Source organism: Oryx dammah, unplaced genomic scaffold (genome assembly GCF_014754425.2).
Source record: "Oryx dammah isolate SB20612 unplaced genomic scaffold, SCBI_Odam_1.1 HiC_scaffold_15, whole genome shotgun sequence".
Taxonomy (NCBI): Eukaryota; Metazoa; Chordata; class Mammalia; order Artiodactyla; family Bovidae; genus Oryx; species Oryx dammah.
In genome coordinates this window covers 18349953-18359690 of record NW_024070199.1, presented here as the reverse complement: position 1 = coordinate 18359690, position 9738 = coordinate 18349953, and the positions used below count along the sequence as shown (strand labels likewise).

The 9738-nt window shown below is 39.8% G+C and overlaps 1 protein-coding gene across 1 annotated transcript in view; it reads right to left on the bottom strand.

Moving 5' to 3' along the window:
* LOC120874862 (glycerophosphodiester phosphodiesterase domain-containing protein 4-like) overlaps nucleotides 1–3476 on the bottom strand; it is a 135327-nt gene extending 131851 nt beyond the window's left edge. Inside the window, exon 1 of the mRNA XM_040256549.1 lies at nucleotides 3291–3476. Within this exon, the coding sequence (XP_040112483.1) occupies nucleotides 3291–3476 (186 nt within the window). The remainder of the gene's footprint in view (nucleotides 1–3290) is intronic.
* Between the last annotated feature and the right edge of the window lie 6262 nt (nucleotides 3477–9738).

The following is a 9738-nucleotide window of genomic DNA, read 5'->3' as shown; positions in this document are numbered from 1 at the left end:
TGTATATTGAAGCTCAAGGGTGTGTTCCTGTGTTGCTGGAGAATTTGTGTGATATGTCTTGTTCTGGAACTTGTTGGCCCTTGGGTGGAGCTTTGTTTCAGTGTAGGTATGGAGGCGTTTGATGAGCTCCTATTGCTTAATGTTCCCTGAATTCAGGAGTTCTCTGATGTTCTCAAGCTTTGGACTTAAGCCTCCTGCTTCTGGTTTTTGGTTTTATTTTTACAGTGGTCTCTAGACTTCTCCATCTATACAGAACTGATGATAAAACATCTAGGTTAAAGATGAAAGGTTTCTCCACATTGAGGAACACCCAGAGAGGTTCACTGGGTTACATGGAGAAGAGAAGAGGGAGGGGGTAGTTAAGGATGACTTCAATGAGATGCAGTGAGATCAAAAGAGGAGAGAGCACGCTAGTCAATAGTCACTTCCTTATGTGCACTCCATAGTCTGGACCACTCAGAGGTATTCACAGAGTTATACAGGGAAGAGGAGAGGGAGGAAGTAGACAGAGGTGGCCAGGAGGGTAAGAGAGAGTAATGAAAAGGAGAGAGACAAGTCCAGCCAGTAATCAGTTCCTCAGGTGTTCTCCACCATCTAGAACACACAGAGAATCACAGAGTTGGATTAGAAGAGATGGGAGGCGGGGAGAGACAGAGGCCCCCTGGTGGAGAAAAAGGAGAGTCCAAAAGGAGGAGAGAGTGGTCAAGCCAGTAATCTCGCTGTCAGGTAAAATTGGGTTTTGAAATGTACAAAATTGACAACAAAAACTGAAAAGCAAATATTAAAAAACCTAGAGTAGAGGTTGGATTTTCAAAAATACAATATTAAAGAGAAGAAGCAGAAGGAAAAAAGAAAAAAAGAAAAAAGAAAAAAATAATAAGAAAAAAAGAAAAAAAAACAAGATTAAAAAAGAAATACCAACAACAACCACACAAAGACTATATAAGGTGTTTGCCTTAAAAAAGTAGAGTCTTTTCTTTTTTTTTTTTTGAAAAGTAATAGTAGGTTATAGAAATTAAAAATTAGAGGAGAAATAGCAGACTTAACACTTAAAAAAAATTTAGAAATAAAAAGAAAAAGAAAAAAAAAAAAAGGAATGATTGTAAAAATAGTGAAGATATATCTGGCCCTTCTCTGATGTTATGGGCCGTGTGGGATCACTTCCAAGGCGGTTCCCTCTGTTTGACTTCTTCTGTTTGCTGGTCTCTTCAGTGTCTGAGTTTCGTTCTGACACAGGGGGGCGGTGGTGGACACTTTTTTTTTTTTTTTTTAGGCTCATTAGTTCAGTCGCGCTGTGGGGAGGGGGGTAATGCTGCAAACAAATAGCACTGTCGTGGGCACACAGCGTCTCAGCCCCGCTGGACCTGTCCCCCACCACGGCGCACAAACCGCTCCGGCTCCATGGTGCTCAGCCGGGAAACATCCGAGGCCGGCCCCAGGCTACGCGCACCTCCCCGGTCCAAGCCGCTCAGGTTTGGCGCCCAGGTAGCGCTCATAGGCACAGACTTGTTTGGGACTGTGCTCTGCGCCCCTCCCAGGTCCAAGCAGCTCAGGAGCTTGGTGAGCGTGGTCGCCGCGACTTGTCCTCTTCTCTGTCTCTACCTCTCAGTTTTCTGGGTGTACCGCTGGCGCTCCCTGTGAGGCGGATGGTGACTGTCCAGCACCCCCAGAAGTCTCAGCAAAGAAGCCTGCCTGCAATTTGTTAGGTAAAGTCTCTCAGGGGCTGCGATTGCCCCTTTCCAGTCCTTACGGCTCTGGCTGCCTGTCCCCGGAGGGGGATGTTCTGCAGCCAGCTATTTCCGATACGTCCTTTGTTCTGTGCGCGGTCCTGGCGGTGTCTTATGTTCGAGCTTTTCGCGTGGTAGCTATTCCCCAGTCTGGTTTGCTAGCCCAAGTTCGATCGCTCTGGTTACGTGTGGGGCGTTCCTGCCCGATTCTTACCGAGCGCGGCAGCCCGCGCCTCCCGCGCTTCCCTGCCCTGCCCCCACTTGCTAGTGGCAGATGCAGGCGTCTGCGCGGCTTTTCCGCTGGGGGAGTTACTGTTGGGCTTGTAATCTGTTGGTTTTAATTATTTATTTGTTTTTCCTTCCTGTTATGTTGCCCTCTGTGTTTCCAAGGCTCGCCACAGACTCGGCAGGGAGAGTGTTTCCTTGTGTTTGGAAACCTCTCTTCTTAGAATTCCCTTCCCGGGATGGGCTTCCCTTCCCGGGACGGAGCTCCCTCCCCACCTCCTTTGTCTCTTTTCTCATCTTTTATATTTTTTCCTACCTGTTTTTGAAGGCAATGATCTGCTTTTCTGGTTGCCTTATGTCCTCTGCCTGCATTCAGAGGTTGTTTTGTGGAGTTTGCTCCGCATTGAAATGATCTTTTGAGGAATTTGTGAGGGAGAAAGTGGTCTTCCCTTCCTATTCCTCCGCCATCTTAGGACCGCCCCTCCCCCATGTCTTTTTAACAGACTGCTCACATAACATTGTCTCAAAGCAGTCTTCTATAAACACGTTCCCATCACATAACACATTTTCCTATGTATTATCTTCAGAGCTCTTATCTCTAGCCAACACCATCTTTCTTCATTACTGTTTACTGCCTAACTCATCCCACTAGACTGTGAGGTGCAGGAGGGTTAGAAACCTTAATGGTCTTATTCACTGTGGCACACATTCAATAAACCTGAGAAATAAATCCATTTTCTTATTTTGATTTTTTTTGTTGCCATTCATTCAAAAATGTTCAAAGCCTCCACACTGTTATGAGGATAAATTTCAAATATTTTAGTTTGACATAAAGATACTTCATACTTTGGTTAAAACATTTTTTCCATCCGATCACTTACTGTTTATTGCCATGTATGCATAAATTCAACAATGGAAATTCTTTTTTCACTAAACACACTACTGTGTTTCTCAATATCTTAAAATTTTCTAGGGACTCTTTACTGCTTACATGGCAGAAATCAAATTCTTAAAACCACACAACATCTGTCCTGCCTCCATCTCTAGCTTCAGTTCAAATCACTTCTCTCTTCTTATCCTCTGTTCCACCTAAAATACACCTTATACTAAGCCCTTTGGCTCCTCCTCTGATACCATTTCTTCTGCCATTCTCTATTCTTTAGCTATCCAATTCTGATCACCTTTAACCTTCTAAATAAAGTTATTTTTGACCCATTATATATGATGTATTTAGGCACACACACACACACACACACACACACACACACACACAATTATAGCAATTCTCTCAAGGCAAAAGAAAGTGTGGTCTGTCTCCCCCCACCCATCTCTCTGTACCAAAGAGCAGCAGCAGAGTGGTCGTCTAGCTTTCTTCTCCTGTTTGGCTTCCCAGTTGCAGCTGTAACAGCCATTAAGGAAAGTCATGTAGCATTCATAGTTGAAGTTGCGTTTAATCCATGAATTAAAGTTTCTCCATCTTCCTGTCTCCTCATTCTCAGTCTCAGTCTCATCAGTGTTATTCATGGTTCACCCTTTTGCTGGAATGGTAAATAAAACAGTCAGAATCTGGTAGCTCCTTCAGACATTGCCTACCCCACAATTCTACAGAATCTATCAACAATAGGTAGATAGATCTTTCAAAAGTTCTATCTAGGAAGATGCATTGGATTTGGTGTAGAAGAATAGAGCTTCACCCTCTCTTTCTCATGAACTAGTTTAGTGTTAATTGCAGACATTACACTATTCAATGTTATTTTCTTACCCTCTAAAATGGTACCATATTCTTTGCCCTAGCCAACTAATAGATGTTGAAAACATCAAGTTAGATAATAGATACAAATGTGTTTTTATTTATTTATTATTTATTTATTTATTTTTACTTTACAATTTTTTTTTTTTTTTTTTACTTTACAATTCTGTATTGGTTTTGCCATACATTGACATGAATCCACCACGGGTGTACAGAGGGGGGTGGGAGGGGGGTTCATGTTTGGGAACAAGTGTGTTTTTAAAACTGTAGTGTGGTCTTGAAGTAGCTTTAGCACTTAGAGGCATGGGTGGAGTATATGAAAAAATACAATCCTTGGCTAATGAGTTACTCAGACACACACATTCCTTCCCATTGTCATTCTCTTCTCTCACATATGGCTTTTTTGAGAGCCTCAATCAGAAATGATGGATGATTCAGAACAGCAATGGCTGAAATTAGACAAGTTTATTTTTGCTTTCGCCATAAAAATTTGCCCCAAATGGTATAAACAAATTATGTGGTATGTGGCTTCCCAGTGTCGTTAGAATTGAGACATCTTCCAGTCTGCTCTTCCATTACAGCCCAGGGCTCCTTCCCAGGGTACAAAATGGAAGCTCAAACTATAACTATCACTTCCCAGGGTACAAAATGGAAGCTCAAACTATAACTATCACTTCAAATTCCAACTAGCAGAAAGGAAGGAAGAATAAAGAAGGGTGCTCCCCTTTAAGGATATTTCAAGAAATTGGACATGACATTTTACTAACAGGTGTTTTCTTACTAATGATTAAAAAAAAAAAAGGAAAAATAGATATTGAAAGACATCTAGCTGTCACTACTGCATTTTCTCATCCCCCTGTGACAGGATAAAATTCTCAGACAAAGGAACTTCCAGAGAATGTGTGGAATTGGGGGAAAGAAAGAAAAAATTAAATCAAATGACAAAAAATCTTAGAGTTGATCCCAGATGACAGTCTTTGCCTCTGAAAACTTTGTTATGCTCCACTTTGTTTTTTGTGAAAGACACTCTAACGTTGCAGCTAAGAACACAACATCTGAATGCTCACGTCTGCCCAAAATGGAATAATAAGGGCTAGAGTAAATTGCCCACATTAAATGATTTAAAAACTACAAAATATGAAATAGGTTTCAGACAGCATACAATAAGCAGTGAAGGAGAGCAATCCTCGATAGAAGGAAAACAAAGGAAGTGAATGTTATGAATGTCTCACTTAAAATCTCACTTACTTTCCAGGGTAAAGCGCTGGGTGTAGGTATGTAGTAGAGCCTGGCAGTACCCCAGACTGAGCAAAAAGAAACAGGAGTTTAGGGAAACTAGTGTTCCCCTCTGTCTCTCCTGTGTTTCTCAACTGAATACTAATCAATACATGCTTTAAAAGAACTTATCTGAGAGTAGGGAGTGAACCACACCAAAAAAGTGTGAGTCAATTTCCAGGGCTCATAAAAGGCTGGGGATAGTTTCCACCAAAGCAGAAAAACCTTGCATGTGGCACCAGGTAGCATAATTCGAAGGGCATTTCCTCAGTAGTGCAAAAAAAATAAAAAAAAAAATAAAAAAGGTCTACATTAAAGGCTGCTATGGCCAAACAAACTTAAAGGTGAGCCTCAAAATAGTGGAGCAACATCTTTAAAGAACTGAAGAAATAAAGAAACAAATATGTTAACCTAGAATTCAACACACAGCAATGAAAGTTACAAAAAAAAAAGAAGTGAAATAAAGACCCTTTCAGATATTAAAAACTGGAGAATTAATCAACAGATAACTTCTACTATGAAAAATGTTAAAGAAGATCTGTTGATAAGAAGGGAAAAGTGCCCGATTGAGAATGGACACCTAAATAAAGGAATGAAGCACACTGGAAATAGTAAATATATGTGTAGGTATAATATGTGTACACTCCATGGACTGTAGCCTGCCAGGCTCCTCTGCTCATAGAACTCTCCAGGCCAGAATACTAGAGTGGGTAGTCGTTTCCTTCTCCAGGGGATCTTCCCAATGCAGGGATTGAACCCAGGTCTCCCACACTGCAGGGAAATTCTTTACCATCTGAGCCACCAGGGAAGCCCATAGGTATAAAAGAATGTTCTTATTTATAAAATCTTTAGAAGATAATAGAATATTTAAAGACAAAATTATAATCATGATTACTGCAGCTTATCACACCTGTAGAAGTAAAATGTATGACAATGATAATTCAAAGGTAGAGAATTGAAAGTGTACTGTTTGTTGTACAGTTTCCTACTATATGCAAAGTGGAATAATACCAGTTGAAGATAGACTAGGATAAGTTAAATATGTATACTACAAACTTCAATAAGATATATAAGAATCTAAAGGAGATAAAAATAAATTATAAATATGAATACCAAAAAAGTGAGAAAAAAGGGGAAAATAAACATGGAACAGGAGAACAAACAGAAAGCAAATAGTAAATGCCAGACTCAAACCCAAATATATCACTGATTCCTTTTAATGGAAATGAACTAAATGTACCAAATAAAAACAATTGTCTAACTGGATTAAAACAGCATTACTAAACCACATATGCTTTAGAAGAGTTTGGTTTATTGAAATAGAAAGTGAAAGAATAGAGAAACATAAAACTTTATACATATCAGTATTTCATTATCAGGATAATGCTATGTACAAAGCAAGGGCAAAAACCTCAATCACATATAATTATAAGCATTTACTGCTTGCACATCTGAGCTGATTTACTATTCATTCTACTCATCTATACTGGCCTCTGTTAATATGACCAGATAATTCTGTTCCATGCGTCACTCAACCAGGTTGGCCTGAATATGTTCTCACGGTGATTGAAATTGTCCGAAAGAGTAAGACCCAAGGTATAAAACCATTTCAACTCCCTGCTTCAAGGGATGTCTTCATGGTAAAGTTAAAAGCAGAGTATGTCAACAAATGGTGGGAGTCTACTGTAAAGTTGCATGGCAACAACTATGAACACGAAGGATGTAATTAAAGGAAAGGTGAGAGGCCATGTGACATAATCTTCTTCACTATATTATCAGCAGATCAAAGACCTTGAGGCAAAAAGAACTAGCAGAGACAAAGAGGGCATCTCATAATGATGAACAATAATTTTTTAAAAAATAAATTTTCATTTATAGGCATCCAATCATACAGCCTCTAGAGGAGAAACAGTTCAGTTCAGTTCAGTCGCTCAGTCGTGTGCGACTCTTTGTGACCCCATGAATTGCAGCACGCCAGGCCTCCCTGTCTATCACCAATTCCTGGAGTTCACTCAGACTCGTGTCCATCGAGTCAGTGATGCCATCCAGCCATCTCATCCTCTGTCATCCCCTTCTTCTCCTGCCCCCAATCCCTCCCAGCATCAAAGTCTTTTCCAATGAGTCAACTCTTTGCATGAGGTGGCCAAAGTACTGGAGTTTCAGCTTCAGCATTTTTCCTTCCAAAGAAATCCCAGGGTTGATCTCCTTCAGAATGGACTGGTTGGATCTCCTTGCAGTCCAAGGGACTCTCAAGAGTCTTTTCCAACACCACAGTTCAAAAGCATCAATTCTTCAGTGCTCAGCCTTCTTCACAGTCCAACTCTCTCATCCATACATGATCACTGGAAAAAAACATAGCCTTGACTAGACAGACCTTAGTCGGCAAAGTAATGTCTCTGCTTTTGAATATACTATCTAGGTTGCTCATAACTTTTCTTCCAAGGAGTAAGCATCTTTTAATTTCATGGCTGCAGTCACCATCTGCAGTGATTTTGGAGCCCCCAAAAATAAAGTCGGACACTGTTTCCACTGTTTCCCCATCTATTTCCCACGAAGTGATGGGACCGGATGCCATGATCTTCATTTTCTGAATGTTGAGCTTTAAGCCAACTTTTTCACTCTCCTCTTTTACTTTCATCAAGAGGCTTTTTAGTCCCTCTTCACTTTCTGCCATAAGGGTGGTGTCATCTGCATATCTGAAGTTATTGATATTTTCTCCCGACAATCTTGATTCCTGCTTGCGCTTCTTCCAGCCCAGCGTTTCTCATGTTGTACTCTGCATATAAGTTAAATAAGCAGGGTGACAATATACAACTCCACAATCATGGTAGGAGATTTAGCACACTTATCTAAACAAAGGATATAAATAGACAAAAATTCTCTAACTATATAGAAGATTTTAACAACTTGATTAAAAAAACTAGTCTTAATTAATTAACTAGTCTTAATTAACATTTATAGAACATGTACTCAATAATCACAGAATGCACATTGTTTTCTAATCAAAAATGAACATTTTCTTAAAAATGATGATATATTGAGCCACACAACTGGTTTTGTTAAATATCCAAGAACTGAAATTGAAACTGTGCCCCATAAGGTTAAAAAAAAAAAACAAAAAACATCCTGAAACTATACACTATAGGATGACCAGAATGAGGTGAACAGAAATTTTTGAGCTTGTAGAACCAATCACCAGATAAGAGAACAACCCGTTTAAAAACAACCTCTGCTTACAGACTGCCTTCACTGATCAAAATGTATACCCTTCAAGCTTCACATAGCTTAGGGACCTGGAGTCAGCCCTTGTCCAGTTCAAGCCCATATACACTCTTTGGGATCACTAACCCTAAAACTGGGCCTGCTCAGGTATCTGATGAATGACATTTTGATGTCAGAGTGCCACAAACTTTACCCTCATATCATGATAAGCATCTCCACTTTTGAACATGCATCCATCATGAAGAAGAATGTAACTCAGATACATCTGCACAGAACACCAATTACCTCACCTTTTATCTACCTCCAATTACCTTTTCCCACAGGTAAGACCAGCCAAGTTCTTTATCTCATAAATATCTCAAGCCCCTCACCTTCAGGGACCTGGATCTAAGATTTATTACTAGCTCTGAAATTTGTTCTCTGCTACAAACCCTGGTGTATTTGTGGTTGGTTTATTGCACATCAGGGAAATAAAACTGACTTGGTAACAAATTCAGGGAGCCAGATGGGAGGTAACTCCAGAGGGACTTTTTGATCATGGTTTATTGGTTCTCTACTAGCATTTCGAGCCTGTGGATGAGTCCAAGCAGATGCCTGATCCATCTGTTCCAGGGTTTTGGAAATGCCTTGGAAATGCCTTCCCAGCAGCATGGTGCTGCTGACCTTTGGTGCATTATTTTCACGGCACATAAACAATTTCTAGGTCTGGAAGACATTTGTGGGTAAATAACCTGATTAAAAAGTACCTGTGTTTAAACTGTCCAGATGGTGAGTTAGAGGCCCAACTGGTGGGAATTTGGTAGGATCATGGGTTAGGGCCCCACACTAACAGGGACAATAAAAATGTTACAGCTGCAGGGTTACTCCAAACCTGGATTAATGTCCTGAGGGATTTTTATGTTTTGGCCTTGGTTGTCTTGTCTGTCTATATATGACTGTCTTGTTTGTTAAACAGTGGCTATTTGGAGGCTGAGAACTTGGAAATATTCTATATTTAAATGAAACTAAAAGAAAATGTGAAATCGTGCTTCTAAAGCTTTCCAGCTCCCAGACAGGCAGCCACCCACTGGAATTCCAGTAGGCTTCATGTGCAATTGGTATGGAGCCAACAGTTGCAAGAACTCACTTAATTGAGAACTAAAGGAAATCTCACACCAAAAATCACCAAGATGAGTTTTTTTGACATTCTAAAAAAAAATTCTTTTTGGCATATGCAGTTAGAGAAGCTGGCTTGATAATATATCTTCTCAAGATTCTGACACGGAGGGAACAATAGCATTACTAGGAGAAATCTTGAAGTTTTAACACTTACAGTCTTAAAATGCAAACACATGCCTGTGACTATGACCTTGGAAACTGGCAAAAAAAGGAAAAAAAAAAAAAAAAAAGGATGGTTGAGCTTAAGATGTCTTTTAAACTCAAGTGAGTAAATTAAACTTATTCTGAATATTGTATATAAACTAATGAGTTGTAAATTGTAATATACCTAAATCATGACTAAGTTTTAAAATGAAGGCAGATATCTCTGATTATGTCTTT